Source organism: Pyrus communis, chromosome 4 (genome assembly GCF_963583255.1).
Source record: "Pyrus communis chromosome 4, drPyrComm1.1, whole genome shotgun sequence".
Classification (NCBI taxonomy): Eukaryota; Viridiplantae; Streptophyta; class Magnoliopsida; order Rosales; family Rosaceae; genus Pyrus; species Pyrus communis.
In genome coordinates, this window is record NC_084806.1 from 219,359 (window position 1) to 240,215 (window position 20,857).

At 37.6% G+C, this 20,857-nt stretch overlaps 2 protein-coding genes and 1 pseudogene across 2 annotated transcripts; all 3 read right to left on the bottom strand.

Moving 5' to 3' along the window:
- Positions 1–424: 424 nt before the first annotated feature.
- On the bottom strand, positions 425–6,310 carry LOC137732328 (serine carboxypeptidase-like 34). The gene is made up of 11 exons (XM_068471639.1): positions 6,019–6,310; positions 4,749–4,859; positions 4,511–4,606; positions 4,320–4,412; positions 4,165–4,211; positions 1,757–1,786; positions 1,362–1,652; positions 1,144–1,280; positions 934–1,020; positions 696–801; positions 425–574 (listed from the first exon to the last, which is right to left on the bottom strand). Exons 1-11 carry the CDS (start codon positions 6,308–6,310, stop codon positions 425–427), a joined length of 1,440 nt encoding a protein of 479 aa, XP_068327740.1.
- A 3,514-nt stretch (positions 6,311–9,824) lies between these two features.
- Positions 9,825–11,460, bottom strand: LOC137731187 (uncharacterized; annotated as a pseudogene).
- A 938-nt stretch (positions 11,461–12,398) lies between these two features.
- Positions 12,399–17,776, bottom strand: LOC137732193 (serine carboxypeptidase-like 35). The gene is made up of 7 exons (XM_068471490.1): positions 17,319–17,776; positions 15,287–15,391; positions 14,897–15,195; positions 14,477–14,791; positions 14,218–14,354; positions 12,869–12,961; positions 12,399–12,779 (listed from the first exon to the last, which is right to left on the bottom strand). The coding sequence occupies exons 1-7, from the start codon at positions 17,593–17,595 to the stop codon at positions 12,506–12,508; spliced, it is 1,500 nt and encodes a 499-aa protein (XP_068327591.1). The 5' UTR covers positions 17,596–17,776; the 3' UTR covers positions 12,399–12,505.
- Positions 17,777–20,857: the final 3,081 nt, after the last annotated feature.

A 20,857-nucleotide genomic window follows, 5' to 3' on the forward strand; every position in this document is an offset into this window, starting at 1 on the left:
AGTTGGTTTTCGTTTATGATGGCTGCCTGATCAGGGATGCAATTAAACGAAAATTAACTGTAGAAAAAATAGCGACGCCTGATCTTACATCCGCACGGTTAGTTTTCCTCTATGATTGACTTCCAAGGAGGCAGGATCAGGCGTCGCTATTTTCTCTTTTGTTATCCACTAAAATTATGTGCACAGGGATTGCAGAAATCAAAACCCGTGTAAGTTCACCAAAAACAATTTCTCTGTTTTTTTTTTTTTTTTTTTTTTAATCTTTTTGCGCAACTGCTTCGAAGTTGCAAAGATTCCACCAATTAAGACTTGGAAATCTGACTGGTACAATTGATGCCAGAGACTAACGAAGCTTTACAAATTCCAAAGAATCGTAAAATTGATTTACTTATTGACATCGAGAAGAAGAAGAAGACGGGGAATGCTAGAAAGGTTGGGAAAGGAGTTTCCGATTAGCCAAGAAGTGTTCAACTAGGAGGAGCGACTGCCTTGGTGCAAACACCGGAACTTCATGGCCTGCCGCTCTAATTGTCACAAACATAAGCCCGTCGTACACAACTCTCCACCCGCCAACCTATCATATCAAAATTACAGTTAATTAATTGATTAAAAACAGGATGATCTACCAAACCACCCCAACATAACATCATAAATTCTAAGAGGATACTAAGGAGGAGTGACTGGTGAGGGAGCACCTGCTTCTTGTTGTACCAAGGAGTCCAATCTTCATTTATCTTCAACCTGAGCTTTCTCAACGCGTACCTAGTTGATGTTACCGGAACTCTCCCATCAGTATCCCCGCTGCAATATCATGTCAGAAAACAGTTCTATACAGTTAATGAGATAGTCATGATCGCACAACTTCAACCACTGAAAAGATTTGGTAATTAGCTATCCATTATTTCATGAATGATGAATCATTTATTTAAGTACCTGTAAATCCAAACCCGAAGACCCCCAGCTACAAGCTTTCCAATTACAGGAAGCATTGATGATGGTGCATTCCAGAAGATGTTATTGCTGTATTTGGACGATACATTGTCCTGATGAGTAATCACATTCATATATATAAACACATATGACTACTTAGTTCTTGCATCATTAGTTAATTTATTTGGTGAGTTAATAGGTTAGAGGTGGTACTTGCAGTGAGACCATGGATAGGAGATTTTGGTGACATTGGCATGAAGTGCCTTTTGAACGTCAGGCCTGTTCAAATACACATAACTGTAATCTGATGTACAAGGGTCATATCCTGCAGGTCTCTTGTGCCGTACATCCTGCACACCACAAATATTTTAATCAACTTTGTTTGCTCTAATAACATGATGAGTCGTTATAATTAGTGGGGAACTACTTACAGCTCTGGAAAACAGAGTGGAAGCGCCTTGGATCGTATGGGATTGCCCGCTGCTGCTGCTGCTGCTGGTGTTACTAAGGCACATAGGGGTGTACAAGCTGTACATGTCTATGATATTGTACACATTATAGTACTCTTCCAGCAGCGTGTTACACTGTTCTGATATGTTTTGGCCGAAGTCGCATTCCTTCTGAATATCATGGTACAAGCGATCAGAGATCACCGCGTGATCCCAAGCGTAATCAATCAATCCCTTCTGATCTGATTCATCATCTATTGCTGCGTTACCAATCTGCATCATCATATATACGCATAGTTAGTTTGTTATTGGGACACAGAAAATCGATTAAACAAAATATTTATATGATGAGCAAAAAGTAGCTAGATAAAAACTACCATGAATCCCTTGAGGTTGATATGATTCTCCTTGGATGACACGCCCCGACCCCGAGGTCCTAGGGACATCGAGATGGTCACGTGCTGGCCGACACCCGAAGGGTGACGCAAGCCATTTAATTAAACAAAACTAAGAAAATAAACTAAAGTAAGCAATAAAGGCTAAAAACCCAAATAAAAGTTCTACTTCTAAATATTGAAATTAGGTAAACACACAACACATCCAGAGCATAAGTCTAAAACAGAGTACAAGCAGAACTAAGAATAAAGAAGTGCTATTACAATAAGTGGTGAAGCGGAGCGAAAATGACACAAATCACTGGTAGGGGAATGCCTCGTAGCTCAAGTCGTAATCCTCGTTCCTAGGTCCTGAAGGGGGCGCAAAACAAAGGTGAGTGGACCAAGTTTATATATACAGTAATAGTAAAACAGTTATCAACATACTAACCCCCAGGTTTTATGAAAACACAAGTATAGTGAGAACATAGGTTTTCCGAAATCTAGCATGTCGTGCAATGTCTCACATCATAAATCGCATAAGTAATAAACACTAGTGAATGTCCAATATAACACTTCAGGCCCCATGCCGGCTCCCCGTCTCTGAGAGCACACAGTCAGAGGAAAATGCACTTCAGGCCCCTTGCCGGCTCCCCGTCTCTGAGCAGACAGTCAGAGGAAAACACACTCCAGGCCCTATGCCAACACCAAACCGTCGCCCGGGACGGACCGGATCTATCCCTACGTCCCGTAGCGGAAAGGACCACTAGGTAAGTACAAAACCAGTGAACATACATATATTGAAAATCAACTTCATAGTATAAAGTCATCCATCATCTATACTATAAAGAAGTGTTCTAAACATGTTCTAAATATCATATCGTCATCCATCAGATATGCTATAAGAACATGGGTTATAGGAAAAATAGTAATAATTCAAACTAGCCTCAGTAAGCATGTTATCTCGTAAAACGTTCATAAAACATAATCATATAGTCATGCTTTTCTGTGTATGCAATTCTACCATTAAAACATGCATTTTCAGAAGGGGTCCACTCACCGCACACCGAAGGTGCAAGCCGTACCAAATAGGAATAACGGAATCGCCGCTAAGAATCGCACCTAAACACACAATTGAGTACTTTCAGTCAAACTCTACTCAAACGATTGAATTTGAGAAAACGGACATCGGAAACGGGTTCAGGACGTCGAAATTAGCCTAGGAGGGTCCCCGTACGAAAACACAAAAAGTCAACGGTCAAAGTCAACGTTGACCGTTACTAGGCAAAGTCAACGTTGACCGTTGACCGGGTCAACGGTCACGGGTCAAAGTCAACGGGTCACGGGTCCACGGGTCGGGTCAGGGCTTTAGGGTTTTGGGTAATTGGGTTTAGGTTTTTAGGTGGGTTGGGTTGGTTAAAAACAGAAAATGGTTTGGGTTTTTGGCTAACAGGCCCGAAGGCCTTAAGACAAAGGGGAAAGGGTTTTGGGCTGCAACCAAGGCCTTAAGGCCTTTTGGGTTTTTAAAAAGAAATAACTAAAAATAAAAAAAAGGAAAGGGTGAGGGTATTGGGCCAGAGACCAAACGGGCTTAAGGCCCATGTGTGTGTGTAGAGAACGGGCCGAAGGCCTGGGTGCGCCGGAGAAGACCACCGGAGCTTCCATAGCTCCGGCCAACTTCAAACACTCGAACTAAACCCCGATCTAGGTACCAAAATGAAGAACTAGAGGAGAGGAGTAGTTTTATACCTTGGGTTCGCCGTGAAACGGCTTGTGGTGGCCGAAAAAACCTTCGAAAAACACAATCTCGCCGGAAAATTGGGTGTGCACTCACCCGTGCCAAAAACCCTCCAAAACCTTGGAAATCAAGAACCCAAGTTCAAAAACCACATCTAACCAACATCTAATAAGACTAAAAAGGAAGAAACCATGCTTACCCAACCGGAAAACAAGCTAAATTCGCCGGAGGTGCTCGTACCCTCTTGGCGCCGTGAGCAAGGGAGAGAGAGAGAGCTAAGGTTTGATGATGAAGATGGTGGCTGTGTCCTCAAGCAGGTGCAACAATGGGTGTGTGTGTGTGGGTGTTGTCACGGGTAGAAGAGGAAGAGAAATGAGGGAGCTTTCGAAAGAGAGAAAGAAAGATGCAGACAAACCAAAACAAAACAAAAGAAAAGAAAAGAAAAAGAAAAAGGAGAAGAAGAAAAAGGTGTCACGGATTGGGGGGGGGGGGGGGGGGACAAAAGAGAAAAAGAGGGAAGTGGGTTAGGGTGCTGCCACGTGGCAGTCTAGGGTAGAGTAATAATTTAAATTTCAGATCTTGGTTGTGTGACAAAATGAGGACCAAAGTGATAATTCTATAAATTTTTAGAAAGAATTACAGAATTATCCTTATAAGCAGGGGCGGGTGTAACATTGGATCTGTCAAAAACGAGCTCAGAAAGCTGTGGAGCATAATGCCCTGTAAAAAGGACATGCACATACAGAAGACTAAGATATATAGTTAATCAAAGATGCATGATGACATATACATATATTATATTATTATTGTATATGTATGTATATGTACCTGCATAGCTCTCTCCAGAAATGTAGAAGTCATGGGACTTGTACTGTGGAAACCGTTTAAACCAGTTGATAAGAAAATTGTATGAATCCTCAGCTGTCAGGCATTTTAAGAAAGAAAATGGATGAGTCATAACTTGCAGATTCATAAGAAAATGAAAAATTGATAGACAGACGCATTAATCTATCAGATACCTGTAATTTTATCGTCAAGTTCCTCGATATCTTGACTAGTATTGGTGTAAGAAAATCCGACTCCAACGGGAGACTCCAAAAACAACAGATTGGCAGCTGAAATGAATTACGAACAACAATACGCGTGCATGGTTAATCATTCAGACTCCAAAAACAATAGATTGTAATTTTACTAAATCTAAATGCAATATTGTCTTTCATTCGAAAGTTGCAGTTAAGTTGGGAGCAATTAAATTACCATTGTTCCAGGTGTAAGGGTTGAACTTGAGATTGGGTTCGGTGCTATTTTGAGGGAAGAAAGGGCCTAACTCCTCTGTGGCACCGTATCCAATTGATGAACATCCTGGCCCTGCATCCGCGTCATAAATTTTTTTTTTTATCAATTAATCTAATTGCTGAAGACTAGATAGACAGTTTAGTGTTGTTGTGTATAGACCGGAGCGTATAGTATGCGACGAAAGCTACATCCAGCCGTTCATTTACCCGGTCCATACTAGAATTTTTAGGACGTTCATTCATTTTTCATTAATATATCAAACGACGAAAGAAAAGTGCATATATGACATAGCTAGAAGGCTAAACATAGCCAAATGGGCAATTGCTTTAGGATGGGATATATGGTATATGGTCCAACCCTACTCCTTGCGTATAAAGACATACACTTGACAGAATATAAGAAGAAAAATTCCCTCTCTAAGTCTCTATGAATAAATCTGTGACGCAATTGCAGATACTATCAATTAGGTAATAGAAGACAGATAGAATACCAGTATTTAGTAATACACATACAGACAGCTCCATAACCAAATTCAGAAATCACACTTGGGGTTGAAACTTGAAAATATATATTATTCAAGGAATTAGGAAAATATGTAATCCATCATTGTAGGGTTTGACAGCTCCTCCGATAGTCCGATGAGGATACGGAAGTTACACGCATGCCTGTACATATATTATTCTTTTCACGTGCATGCATGGTATCCTGGTTTTCTAATATATGATATATCCATCCTAAGAACTCCGCCTCTTTTATATTTTATGTGTTTAATCACGTTCAGATGAGATTTAGAAGAATTTTTTAATTTGAAAGTCTCCTTCTAATTGAACCCATCCATAGAAACAAAAACATAATTAAGCTCACTAGTATATTTAAATATGGAAAATAAGAAAATAAAAATGATGACAGGGAGAGAATCGATGACAATCGAATGCACAAGAAAAGGATGAAAATGTCATATTCTCTTTAGCTAGCATGACCATATATTTTTTTAGTGATAAATGGCAAGAAACGAATAAAGTTGGACTTTAAAACTAATAACCTAGGTGATCATGAGAAATATATATGTATGCGAAAATATTTTTGAGTGAAAATTTTCTACCAAAAAAGAGAAATTTGTGAGTGAACATTTGAAGAATAATTACGACAGTTGTTTAACGAGGAATTGTGTGTTAACTAGTAAGAAAGAGTGGTGTGGAAATGAAGTCATGAGTGGCAGTGACCGACGTACCTCCGTTAAGCCAAAGGAGGAGGGGTTTATCTTGAGGGTTGTTGGTGGCTTCAAAGAACCAATAGAAGAGTGCTCTTCCGTGAGTGTGGTTGACGGTAACATATCCCGCGTAATGCTTGAAGCTCACTGGAGGCAGACCGGGGAGTTCAATCACCTGGTCTGCCTTTTGCTGTCTCAGAGGATCATGACGATGGTGCAGTCTAGCGCCTTGGGTCTGAGTAGCACAACATATGCTAAAGGCAAGCAAATAAAGAAGAAGAATATTCAAACGAAATGAAGAAGAAAAAGCCATTTAAGTTGGAACTTAGACTTGCTTCTCTCTATCTATCTCTCTAATATCTGCAGAAATATCCTTTTTATGAGGCACGTCAACAGCACAATTGTAGGTAGTAGACTAGTAGTAATCCTAAGAGTCGGAATAGTCCAAAATCCAAAATGGTAAGGCAAGACGTACAGATCATTCATTCATATAGAATGAAACCCAGATCGTCTAGGCGTGTGGTTTATATAGTAAGTCCGGGTGCTCCAAAGACAGATAAGAATGCTAGTCTTTCCTATTGTTGCTATTGAAATTACAAAAACAAAAATATGATTTCATTTGGCATTATTATTTTTAGGCAAATGATTTTTACACATCATTTTTCTTCACCTCTAGGTGTTTTGGAAGTACTATATGTAAATTGTAATTTAACCGTTGGATATTGAACAAATCAAGGGCTAGTATTAGAAGCAATGTGTACAGAATCATTATTATTATAGTGGCTTATGTTGCAGTACAACACCGAATAACCATGTCATAATACAACAGTTACTTTGGAGAGTTTTGTGAGTAAGTAGTATTAATCATATAAATTCTAATATTCAATAATTATAATTACCATGATTATACACTACGTATGAAATATGTTTTTGAAGATATAAGAAATTAAAGTATCTTGGCTCTATCGCATGAGTCAATCTAGAAGTTGATTAATTATGAAAAATATGATAAATTATTTGATTCACTTAATGTCTAAATAAATATTTATTTTACAAGTGAAGCTTTCGTACATTAAAAATTATCAAACCAAAATTTTCATATTTATAGGAAATTGATTCTGTAAGCGATACATGACTCAATGGAGCCATTTTATAAATAATCTCTCATGATCATTTATTAGCACTGAGATTTTTTTCTTGGCTGGAACATGTTATGATATTATTATATATGTCAATTGTATCGTAACTTTGAGGGAGTATGCCAATGCATTAATATACTAATAATATATGGTATAAATTGTCATTGCGTATTTGATTTTTTTATTTTTTTATTGTTTGCTTGCTTGTGTAGACTTAAACCAAAGGGACTCTTTGGGACTTGTCATATATATATATATATTTTTTTTTTGAACAAATGATTAAACTAAAGCGGTAAAAGAGTGGACTTAACCTCACAATTGGCTAGCAATAATGTAGTTCAAAATCACATTTGGCAAGAATTGAATCTAAAATCTCTCACTAATTAAGAGAAATATCATTAGACCGTAATACTATGTGATATGACTTGTCATTTATATTAAACGCACAAATATTTCAAAGGAATTAACGTCACGTGGATACACCTTCAAGTTGAAGATGTCCTTTATTTTACATGCACAAAATCTAAAAGCTATTCCTAAATACAAGGATCAAATTTGACACCATATTGCTGTCCTTGATGTGATCTGTGCAATATTAGTATATCACGATGGAGAGATTTGCGGTTTGCCTCAGTCAAATGCTTTGAATTGTAACCTCATTTTCTGATCCTGAGATCACATATTATCTGTATATTGTTTTGTTTCATGAATACATTTATCTGTACATATATACTTGAGACCTACGTAGTCGACAGCTATTAATGTAGCAATATCCAAATGGCCAAGAGCTCAAGGCGAACTAAAATTTATCTTTATTCACAAAAGAAAAAATAACGAGAAAAAAACAATAGAGGTCAAACGATTTTATAGAGGCCAAGTGAGTTGTGAAAACTTGTTTTTATATTTCTATATTTATTGATGTTAGAGGTGTATGTGAAGAGTTTTGTTTAGAGACTATTGAATATATCGTCAATCACTTGTCTATTTATTTAACTATAATTTTATTTTATATGAACCGATTTCCTCAATTTAATGATGGCGAAGTAATTACTTTTGTGCATGGCATTGGCATACTAACATATATCTCACAATCAGATTAGGTGTAGCAATGTTAATTGGCAACTTGCATTGGCTAGCTCAAATTTTTAATATATATTTGGACAAATATGTAGGATTCCTAATTCCAAAAGTAAAAGGCTCTCCATGCATAATTGCACTTGTATCAATCCGAGAATTAAACACAATACAAAACGAGCATATCAGAGCGTATCAAAATGCGACAGATGGCAGCTTATGGTTAGCCAAAAAATGCTGATCTGGAGAGAACGCCTCGGAGGAAAATGAAATGTGGGAACTTTGAAGGCCTCCTCCTCTCATCGTTAGGAAAGTCAACCCCTCATTCTCCATACTCCATCATCCAACCATGATAAACTAATATTTTAGAATATATTTACAAATTATGCAATGTGTCATCAATAGAAAATAAGTACGTTAATCAATACTTAAATAATAATTCAATCTTTAACAACCATGTCATGTGATTTACAGAATATAGTTTAACTAAATGATCTCCTTAACATTACCTCATATTACATACATTCAATTTTGTTATTTCTAAATCATTGTTAGTAACCCAACTAATCTCCAATTAGTGATCAAAAGTTTGATATTATTTTAGACTTTTAATGCGTTTAACTTTATTTTCCGATTTTCTATCCTATCGAATGCGTCTGATTCATCCAAAGAAAATAATATGAAGTAGGAACAATCTACCCAAAAAGAGAAGGAAAGAGATATGGAGTAGGTAGACCTAGGAATATTCCAAGGAAAGCAAATAAAAATCATAAAGCTTACAAATTTCTTCCTTTGAATGGTTTGATCTTTTATTTTATCCAATCCTTTTATATAGACAGTTAGACGTTCAATTTAGACACTGATTTCAGATAAATCCAACTATTTATTTATTTATCTTACACGTTTGTTCTTTCCTTTTCTTCCTTCATTGGTATTTTTGGCATTTTACGATAAAATAAATCAATTATCTCTCTATGGACCATGGTTGCCCCATGGGGTCCAATCCTCAGTGATGTTTAGGCCAAGCTTGTTCAGTGTTTACCTTGTTGAGGTCTCTGGAACCCCAAATAGATTGATGCTTGTTATGTACACTTTCGGGGTGGAATTACAATGTTATTGTTCTCATCGTTGAATGCACATAAACATACAGATGAAGCCGCCCACATTGTCTCTCTGTGCGTGCGAGCGTGTGTTGCATCCAAACAAGCAAACAGTACCAGTTCTAAAAGCTCAACAACCTGCTCACATCGTTTTGCTTGGTTTTTACTCAAAGAAAGACCATCACATCTAAATCAAACGAAAACAAATGGGAAAGACCATCGCAACCAAAACATAAACGAACACTTTGTATGGTCGGACCTGTCACGTGTGAGCATGCGGTGAAATTGACGGAGCCAAAGCCTTAACTTTGAGCACCATGATTTCAATAAATAAGAGAAGTAATATTCATCAGGTAATGCAACCATGCAAGTCTGGATAACCTTCAGCCTTTCAGATCTTTAATATCAAAAGAGAGAAAATTTCCATACCAAGCAAGAACCAAAAGTCACTCATGCTCAGGAAAGAACCTTTGAACCTAATACATAAAACACAAGATGCCAACTTTAACAAAACTTAGCTCCACCGTCTTCGGTCTTCCTCCTCATCAACAGGAGTATACCACTCTGGCCGACGTTAGAGTTGCTCAACCTATAGTTCAGAAGCACTTCTTCATCACAAAGTGCCCTTGTAGCCACCAGGACAAGACTCTGCAAAACAGGAACATCTGAGCTGCTATTTTTCGAACCTCCAAGCTTGAACCAAAAGCTTCCAAATCTTTTCATCTTCACTTCTTCTGCATCTCCAAATATTACATTTGGAATATAGACCCTTATTTCTTTTTCGGTCAGTGGGAAGTCATAAGGGCAAACCATAACATTTGGAGACATATCCTTTGCCGGATGGTTGCAAAATGAGCCAAAGCTAATGGGTGCCTCCGCTCTATTACGTCGCCACTTTTTCCCAATTTCCTCTGATCCAAAGGCTTACTGAGGAGTCTCCAGATCCAATCTCGACCTTTCTCATCTCCCTGCTTACTAGGCCTGGTTTCTGGTACGGTTAAACCATCCCAAAAGTCACGGGTTTCAACCCCATAACCCCAAGGTTGAGCGTTGATCACAGTTCCATCATACCTTGTGATCAAATATGAGTTTTGTGCATTAACCCTTGGGTATCCAGGAATGTAGCGGTAATACGCTGGGGAATATACTACACCAGGGTACACGGCCACCACAGCACCAACATCACATTCACCATTTAGAAATAACCTTTGTCCCGCTTCCTTGTGGGGTATTTGAGAAGGCTTGATACCAAGCGTGTAGCCAATGAGATCTTACAACTTTTGAGAAACATCAGTGCGCTCTAATGGCCATGTCTCGGGCACCTCTGTACTGAAAATCATAACTATCAGCATAAACGCAAGTTTAAGCTAGTAGTCAATGCTCCGAAAAATTGCTGAGAACAGAGGAATAAGAAGCCAAGAACAAAAATAAAAAGCTCACCATGAAGTTTAACTGGTGGACCACTCCTACCAATAGCAAAACTAAGACCACTTCGTCAAGTAGCAGCATTTGATTGTTTAGGTGATTTGGTTCCCTCATTTATCTTCTTAACATCAGGGAAAAGAACTTCATCCATAGACGCGCAGAAGTTTTTAATTTGGAGATGAATGTTTTCTTGGACTTGTATCTGTTGATCAGCAATGGAGGCTTTATTAGCCATGTCAATGATCTCGTCCACATCTGCCTCATCCGCATCCCTTCCCAAGCGATTGTAGCTGGCAACATCCAATATATTCAAAACAAAAAGTAGCGCAGCATGCACAGTATACGAGCGAGAAAGGTAGCTCCAACAAGAAGTTAATCTAAATTTGTTTCTTTGGAAGCGAAAGGGCTTTAGTGGAGCAAAAATTAGTAGTTTTGTTTTCATATGGGAAGATGGTAATGTGAGAGCAACCTGGTATATAGGAAGAGGCGAATCAAATCTGCCTCAAACTGCTGTTGCCTTGGATTCCTATTAAACATGGGTTGTTTAGCAAGAGCTCGTTTTCACACCCTGAAAATAAAAACAGCACAGCGTTAATTTTCACATATAGCATGGCGGAGTGCGGTAGCCCATTTGGAAGTCCATGAAGACCAAATTCCGACAGCAAATCCAACTGTAAACCCTCTGTGGGACAACCTGACCTCGGCATGAGCATATCTAATGCCATTCCTTGACAAGGGATGTTAGGAACCTCAAATCGTAAAGTTAGTTCCTTAACAAACAACTAGTAAGGAAAAGGAACGCCATTTGGATAGAATTGATTGGGATGAATACTCCCACTCTCAGTACAAGTCAGTCATCAGTAGGCAGACACATAGCAGACCAGACGACGGAGAAGGAAGCTCAGAACTCCGAAGCTGCTGCCAACTCCTAATTTCGATCCAACAAAACCAACCAACCCAAATAACACTCAATTGAGTCATTCAGTACTACTATCTGATGGTATCCTCTTCGTTTAGAAGTGAGAGGTCTTAAGTTCGAATCTTGTGGATGGTGAATTCGATACCAAATTAAGCTGCTCATTGTGTGGCTTAGCTGAACTCTCTCTCTCTTTTGTGTAAAAATATTGACGTACTGAAAAAAAAAAGAAAAAAAGAAAAAAAAGAAAAAAAAAGAACACTCAATTGAACTGGGCCAGCCCTAAAGAATAAGATTAAGGTGGGCTAACATTAACCAATGGAAATTGAACTGGACAAGGATTCCTGTGTAAAATTCTTCAAATGAATGGGCCACATTAAACAGACTAGATCGGTTCTTTTTTCTTTTTTTTGGGGGGGGGGGGGGGGGGGGGGGGGGGGAGTGGTGGGGGGGGATGGGTTTAAATTATTTTCCTTGTGTTAAGTTCTCGGGAGGACGGCTTACAAATCTCCAATCTCGGGAGAGTCGAACCACCTTGTGTGCGTTATATGATCCTTCTGTGCGTGTTCTTGGCAAAAAGGGAGATGTATAATTCTTTTACCCTTTACACATTTCATATATGAATTAAATTGGTGAATTTATTATGCATATATAAATTAAAGCCTTGATACTGCTTGTACATATATATATTGGCTTTATTTAATAATTCATTTGATGAAAAACATACTACGTAATATTGGAATTATATGTTATTAATAAACTTAATTATGAGTCATGTTACACCTTGTTGGCTGTAAACGTGCAAATGCAACGATCCCTAGCTAGCCAGTAGCATCCTATTCTTAGCTCAAAGCCTAAAAGCGAGAAGAAGGGAGGCCGTGGGTAGTGTTGGGATTGGGATGGAGGAAATGGGTAAATAGAGAAAGAGACTGACGAGGTCCAAACACCGGGACTTGGTGCCCTGCGCCCCTCACCGTCGCAAATGTCAGGCCGCCCTCGTACGTCTCCGCCCACCCGGCCACTTGACCCTTATCAAACCATGCTTTCCATGGTTGCTTTACTCTTAAACCCATCTTCTTTATGCTGTACCTCGTTGATGTTACCGGCACCCTCCCATCCGTGTCACCGCTGCATGCATGTAATTCATTAGGGTTTTAATTATTATTTATCACAAATTACAACTTATTACTGCAGTTATCATTAATTAAGTTCATTACCTATAAATCCAAATACGCAAGCCAGCTTTCAAGAGCTTCTGAATGATTGGCAGTACAGTGTCAGGCGAGTCCTTCCATTCCTTTATGACGCCACTGCATGCCACAAGAAGCAACAAATTAAGATACCATATATTATATGTTACGTAAAGAATTACTTCAACATGCATCATCTCAATTTCTAATGCATTGCATTTTTCAAGGTAACTTGAGAAAATTACCCCACATGCAAGGACGGAGCTAGGCAGTTAAGGCCCACTGGAGGCAAATTGCCTCATTGAGTTTTGTGTAAAAATCAAGATGCTTATAAAGAATTCGAATTTATCATGTTTAAATACTTATTAGTTGAAATTTTCAAATAATATGTATAATAAGTTATTATTATGAAAAAATGTTTACAAGTTGGCAAGAAAAGTAAAACACTTAAATTATATACTTTACTATAATTATTTTTTTTTTTTCTTTCTAAAGTTTGGAGGTTAAGGTCACCCCCACTAGATAAAGTTTCTAGTTCCGTTCCTGTCCACATGCACACATATATATCTACAATTTAGGTATTAGGGTTTCTTGCATAACATATCAAACACTCAATATGTTGCGGGAATAAACAATGCCTAATTTGAGGTGGGAAATTAAAAAAGCAAGTGAAATTCGAGAATGTTATAATAACTGCGATCCCATACTGGAAACCAACTTGCACATGTCCCCACTCCCCACCCTAGCTAGAGTTGTAAAGGAGGGTCCTCCGGCTGCATGCAACTTTGTGTTTGTTATTTAGAGTTTTGACAAATTAATATCACCACAGGCACACATCCCTACCAGTACCGGTACCGGTACCAGCTTTCTTGCCTTGGTATCAGATGATTAATTTGTTCTGACTAATATATAACAGAGACAAATATGGAGGCAAAACATAACAGCTAGCCTGACTGGTTTTAGGTGGGAAGGGTACAACCATGGTTAAGGAATTGAAAACGACGTGTCGACAATTTGTAATCTTCTAGATATCCATCTGTCTACATTATTCATTTCCGGTTGCACAATAATATTAATATTTATCAAATATTTTAATTTTTTGTGTTTTATTGTGGAGAAAAGAAAACAAAAGGATAAATGTTAATGTAAGATATATTTCATTAATTATGATCCGGGCCTTGTGGCAGTGTGGAAACAGAAAGAAAGCTCCAGTTCGTTGATTTCTCAACGTGCATGTTTCTTCTAGTCAATTCTTGAAATTAACTTTCAGCTACCTCTCTGATCTCTCTCCCCCTAAATTCCAGAGGGATCGAGAGAAAGATAAATGGTATATACATACATGCATGAATCAAATTACATATGTAGATAATAGTTACCTGCACGGGGAGTAAGGATAGGAAAGGTTAGTAATATTGGCATGTAGGGCCTTCTGAACATCCTTTCTGTTGAAATATTGCTCAACATAATCCTCTGTGCAGGGATCATACCCTGATGGTAGCCTCTGCCAAAGCTCCTACACACACACACACACACATTTTACATAATTAATTAACCACACCAAAATTACATAACTAATTACTGGTTATCTAATGAATTAGATTAGATAAACTCGTTCGACAATGATTGATGACTTACATGTTGAGTAAGCAGCCGAGGTGCAACATTTTTCATGAAATTATTAATCCTTGTTGGTTTGGGAGAAGTAGTAGTAGATGGAGATGGATCAGTGAGGCAGAGGGGTGAATAAATACCGTAGATGTCAATTTGAGAATAATTTTGTAAGAAGGCTCGAATGTGATCATTGCACTCTTCTGTTTGGTTGTCATCGTGTACGACATCACACTTCTTGACTAAATTGTCGTATAGCGTGTCCGAGATTATGGCATGACTCCATGCATAATCAAACATCCCACTGTTGTCTGTCGGTCCATTGATCACAGCATTCCCAATCTAATTCAATAATTAGTTATCATGCGATGGAATGATTAATTATAGCTAGATAAAGAAATGAGTTAATTATGTCTGTAGGGTTAGGGTTCATGCAGGCTGGCTCACCATGAAACCTTTGAGATTTATGAAAGACGAGGAGTCTGATGGGGATGATGATCTGGTGGTTCGATTGTTTCGGTCGTAGATGAGGTCAGCAAGCTGGGGAACGTAATGGCCAGCATAGCTCTCCCCAGAAATGTAGAAATCGTGGGGTTTGAAGGTTGGGAACCTCTTAAACCATTCCACCAGGAAAGCATACGAATCAGCTGCTGTGATTCCATCACCCAGCGTACGCAGATCCTTGGAGTTGTTTGTGTAAGAAAACCCTACTCCAACAGGTGACTCCAGGAACAGCACATTGGCAACTGATCATCATCATCATGAGTATTCAAGAAATCAAGCTTATTATGCAATATTAATTAATTTGATGACATTAATTATTTAATTAATATAAACCTTTGTTCCAGGAGAAATCGTTAAGAATTAGGGTTCCATTGCTTCGAACAAGAAAGGGGCCCAGTTCTTGTGCAGCTCCATAAGCTACAGATGAGCACCCAGGTCCTGAAATATACATAATTATAATTAATTAAATTAGAGCATATCTTAATTTTTTTTCCTGGTAAATAAACCATTGACACAGATCAGAGATAGATGATAATTGGATGATGGAAGATGGCGCCACACTCACACTACACTGTTTGTAATACACACGAACCAAGGTGTGTATATATATGTTATACTACAAAATTAGTATTATTGGACCAATATATCATTGTCATGGACCATTATTAATCAAGCAAAAAGGGTAAAAAACGCCTAAAATTCAAAAGGTTAGATGACCTAGCTCTCTCTTAATTTCAGTAAAAGCACAAAAATGCGAAGAAACAAAGAGAAGAGGGGACTTTAATAATCTTAATTTTAATTGCATGCCGAAATTAGTAAAACGAATCAAATTGTCCGGCAGTGACTGGTGAGTAGGGATCGATGACTAAAATGGGGCATTGAGTATTGCATTTGCATGTGCATAGCCTTCCAGAACCAGGCTTGCCACTGTAACAAAGAAACAAACAAATTGAAGTGGTGGTGGGGGTGGAAACCGGAAAAGAAAGAATAATGAAAAAAAACGGTATATTGCTATGAAATTGGACGATGAATTAGAGAACACGGGAGAATAATGGGCTCCCAACACGATTCATTAGTTACAGAGCAATTCGCATGACACAAATTTTTTATCACATGTTGTTTTAATATACTATATTAAACCCAAACATTAGATTTCTCTCGGTTCTGTAAAATAATTTCGGCCCAAAGAAATATAACATTTAACAATAATAGGAGCAGAGGCCTGGCAGTGAATCGGTGATGGGCACAGGCAGGCCAGGCAATAATATCCCATTTGCATGCCATGCCATTGCCAACAATATTTGAGAGCCACATGTGATGGGCATCTCTATCCGCTTCAAGAGGGTAGCGCTTTTATAAAATAAAGACTAGACACAAGTTCTTCGTAGGGTACACCGGTGAATCAGTTAACACTGCTTTTTATGAATGGCTAAATTTTACTGTTTAACGCACATAATTTTGTTATACACTAAAATAATATATATATTAGCGTAACTGCGCTATTTATTCATGATTCAACCATGTGATTTTACTGAAAATCATCCCTAGTGAAAATTGAGGCCAAAGACTGCTTCCTTCCTGTATAATTATCACATATTAGGACCTGGGGGAATGCACTTCTTGGGTTGGGTACTCGCAGGACGGCCGTTAAAGGTAACGGCGGGGCGGCAAGTATTCCTTACTGTAAAAAGTTTTTGACTTTGTTGGAAGTTTGATGGGATGGGATGCTCCCTGCCCTCTGTTCTGTTCTCTGCTCTGCTATGCTCCAGAGACTCCAGAGTCCAGACCCAGAGACGACCAGAGAATCAAGTCCGTTACTGGACAGAACAGATGGTACTTTGTCCGTCTGGTGTGCTCAGACTGAGAGTGGAGAGAGATCACGGCAAACCGGCTCTCGCCGTCAAGGATAACGGAAAAAGCCACCATTCTAAAATCTAATTTTTTTTCTGATTTCTTACGCCTATTTTGTCTTAAAACTCTTGTAATTTAGCACACGAACAAATTGTGCCTCTCAACTCAACAGACGCCGACACACAATTCAAAAAGAAGATAAAGAAAATCAAATGAAAAAAATATGAGAGGAAAAAGTGTAACCTCATCCAACCCAATGAAATGCACATGAAAAATAATTATATTAAAAAGAAAAAAACATTTTTAAAACATCCCCTATCTTATCATTTTTTTTTAATTCGATAAGGCATAGCACAAGTACGTTAGATGATTAAATTTGAATTATTGTATTTTGACAATCTTAATCTAATTGCTCAAAATATCAATGTGTCTCGTATATTCGTACAGAAATGTATATCGGCCCTAGCAAAATCCAAAATAAAAAACAAATTTGATTGGAAGAGAGGGAACTGACCTCCATTAAGCCAAAGGACGAGGGGTTTTCGAGATGCATTCTCTTGGGCTTGAAAAAACCAGTAGAACAAGGCCTTCCCCGAATTGGGAAGTCGGACGTAGCCGGCGTAGTGCGGGAATGACACCGGCGGCTGTCCGGGCAAGTTGGTGACCCTGTCACTTTCTCCCAGTAGTCTCTGCACTTCAAATTCTTCATGTTTCACAGCATTGATCACAGGAAAGAGTAGTACTAGACTCCATATCATAACTATGTTCAACAGATTAGGATTAAGAGCCATTGGAGAATCTCAGCACAACACACTCACACACACAGAGACAGAGACTGCTAGCAACTACTACTGCTGTCCACTGATTGTATATACATTAATATTGTTCTAATTAATCTGTGTGCAAATTTGGGTGCTTTTTGTGTGAGTGAGACTCCGACTCCGAGGGGGAAGACCGAAAGAGAGAGGGCTGAATCTTGAACGGGATAAAAAGTAGAATGCAGTTTGTGTCCGTTCGATCAGACAGACAGCTTTTTATATATTTAAAAAGGAATGGCCAAGGGCCAATCAAGTGGGGGGACTTGGGGGGAGGGGTGGGGGGTTTTGGGGACATCCCATCATGGTAATTACATTTGATTTCTCACTACTTCTTGTGCTTTTCTTTAGTTCCCTTTCTTTTTCCTTTCGTTTTTGCAATACCCTTTTTCTTTTCTTTATTTAAATGTTTTATTTTTTTTCTAACAATGACTAACCACAATAATTAAATTGAATATGAGAGAGTGAAGTCATATTTTCATTCATTATTATCAGTACCATTAGTATTTGTAGTTTGAGTGTTGTTGCAGGCAATAAGAAACGACTCGTGGAAGGAACAATCAAGAGTTGCGCCAAAAGGGTAAGGAATGCTAGGATTGCCACATGTATCCGAGCAACTAGGTTTTGTTTGACCAAATGCTGCTGTTGCTGCTGCCGCTGCTCTTCCTAAAACATGGCCGTGATCATCAAACAACAACTCCAACTCGGAGGAGCAGCTGATTTCTATTACGAGTCATGACTAACTCTTCATGCATACTATTCTGATTTCTGTGTAAAGAACAACTCTACCCTCCACACAAATAATGCACGCGGCTTAGTTAATCAACGTTGAACTTTTTTTTGCGACCAGTCAGGCTATCCATACCCTATATGATTTCCCGTTGAATTAAATGAAATTTAGAAACCGTGGAATCAAAGTAATTGTGATATCAGAAAGATTACAAAAATCACGACCAAATTAATCAAAATCTTGAAGAACGTAGGAATGACTGTAAAATAAATATTTTACTGTAAACGATGAAAAAAAAACCTATTAATTACGGGTATTTTTTAGCTTTGCCTTATCTATACGAAAGAATTTTTGGAGATTAACTTATATACACACAAATTAAAGAAGGGAGCTTTGATGAAAATAGTATGGGATAAGTTTATTTTAACAAAAAACCATCCTGCAACTTCATTTAATGAAAATGACTTAAAATTTAATAAAAAAATACAAAAATTTTAATGAAAAAGCCAAAAGTTCAATATAATAAAAAAATTAATAAACAACTCACGCGCTGGACCGGCACTTGTTTTTGGCAAAGATATTTGAACCATTTTTTTTCTTTACGCATTAATAGCATGAGACGCTTGGTGGGTCATTGGTCACGGATAAAGAACTTGACGGCAAATTCTTTGTTTCGTTTGATCAAATAACAAAGGAGCAGCTTAGCTGCAGATCAGAAGCGACATAGGTGCAATTGCACTCTTTTTGCTTACGTTTCTTTTCTTTTTTTATTTATTTTTATTTATTTTTATGATTTACTTGTCCTTATCATCAAACAAAGTTTTCAACTAAAAAATGAAAATTTTAAAATTATTTTCATTAGTTTTCCTATTAAGGAAACCGATTGACCTCTATTGACCAAAAACATTTACCTTATGATATGGCAGATCTTGATTAGCCAGATGATCATGGTCGGTTGGGAAAACTACAATTTGGGAGTATTAGGATTTATTCGGCTCCTTAGCAATATTCAATATGTTGGCCCTCAAAATTTTCTTGGTGATGGTATTTAGCCCAAAATATATGTGCCCACCCACATACGCACTTACATTTGGGTTACGAAAACCCTAGCCTTAAAGTTAAAGCCCACTGCTGTGTCACCATTGATTAATTAGTGTTCTCTAAACACTCATTTTTATTTTATTCTTGTACACCCATTTTTCTTGTTTAATGGTTTTATTTTCAATTTGGAAATTCCTGCTGATAGCATAATTTTTTGTTCTACGTGTGACTTTATTTTATGAAGTAAAATTTGGACTATAACCAAAAGCAATATGAGTAACAATTGTGAAATTTGGATGAGCATGATAAAGTGAAATTGAATAGTCGCGAAATTCTTTAGTCGTTGGTTACCACGTTTTTTGTTACAAAATCCTACTTGTGTTTAAAAAAAAAAAAAAAAAAAACAAAAAAAATTATTTTCCTTAAAAATTGCAAAACTCTTTGTGGTAACTTTATATATGAGTATAATGGCCTTTTTACTTCTAAACAAAATGGTGTCCACAGACGAAATTTAACTTTACAAAAAACTACTCTTAAGATTAAGGCTGATGAAGCGACCTAGCTACATCAACCAGTCCCTAACCCAGTTTTAATAGTTATATTTATAACTATAAAAATTAGTTTTCAAAATATATGTTAATTTAGGTTAAGTTATAAGTTAACTAACCCATCATCGAACAGAGCCAACACACAATTTTGAAATATAAGTGGTCTGCTTTCCCCACGTATGCGTGTGCAATTTTCCCACTAACTAACTAGAAATTACGTAGTATAAAAAAATAGGAAACTTGAGAAACGAAAACTGTAGAAAATTAGAAATAGTTGCATCTTAGGTTATCTGCCGCATCCACTTCTCAACCTCCACACTGGATGATCTCCACTCCAAAACCAAAAGTTATCTTCCCTTTGGCCGCACTGGAAACGCGTCGACCTTTTTATTTGATTTCTTATCCCACTAAATAAACAAAACACACAGACCGACCTACATTCTTTGCTTTAAACCTCAAGTCTTCAAGAGACGAGAGATATATACCATATTCTCCAAATTCACACCAGCTAGTAATAAATCTATATTCACACTACCTAGATAGAAATTTTGCATATTTCCTAATGTGGATATGGAGTTTTTGAATCACTACTATACGTGAGATCAAACCTTACACACCAATTTTGTGTGTGACATCTTTGTGTCTTCTATCATTGATTGACACCTGTTAAGTTTATGGCAACAAAGTTAAAGAGGGTTAGGTTTATTAATACATCTCAATCAATAATAGGTGCAGAAGATTTGATTTCAAAATACATTGTGTATAACGCCCTAAAAGAATATTTCGTAAAGAGTAATGCTACACTTATCACGTTTTCTATACTATATTTGTATCACTTATTTAATAGAGATAGAGTCTGTCAACACATGTGAATCTCATATCAATTAGAAAAACGATACAAATGTGGTAAGAACATTAT

Bases quoted from the DNA above. Each gene is read 5' to 3' on its own strand.
- LOC137732328 (XM_068471639.1), bottom strand. From the start codon at position 6,310: ATGGCTTTTTCTTCTTCATTTCGTTTGAATATTCTTCTTCTTTATTTG. The intron at 1,653-1,756 runs GTAGTTTTTATC...ATGATGATGCAG, and splicing joins TCAACCTCAAGGGATTCATG to ATTGGTAACGCAGCAATAGA. The intron at 575-695 runs GTGCTCCCTCAC...TTGATATGATAG, and splicing joins CTTGGTACAACAAGAAGCAG to GTTGGCGGGTGGAGAGTTGT.
- LOC137732193 (XM_068471490.1), bottom strand. From the start codon at position 17,595: ATGGCTCTTAATCCTAATCTGTTGAACATAGTTATGATATGGAGTCTA. The intron at 15,392-17,318 runs GTCAGTTCCCTC...TGTATATTTCAG, and splicing joins CGTCCTTTGGCTTAATGGAG to GACCTGGGTGCTCATCTGTA. The intron at 14,792-14,896 runs GTGAGCCAGCCT...TTATTGAATTAG, and splicing joins TAAATCTCAAAGGTTTCATG to ATTGGGAATGCTGTGATCAA.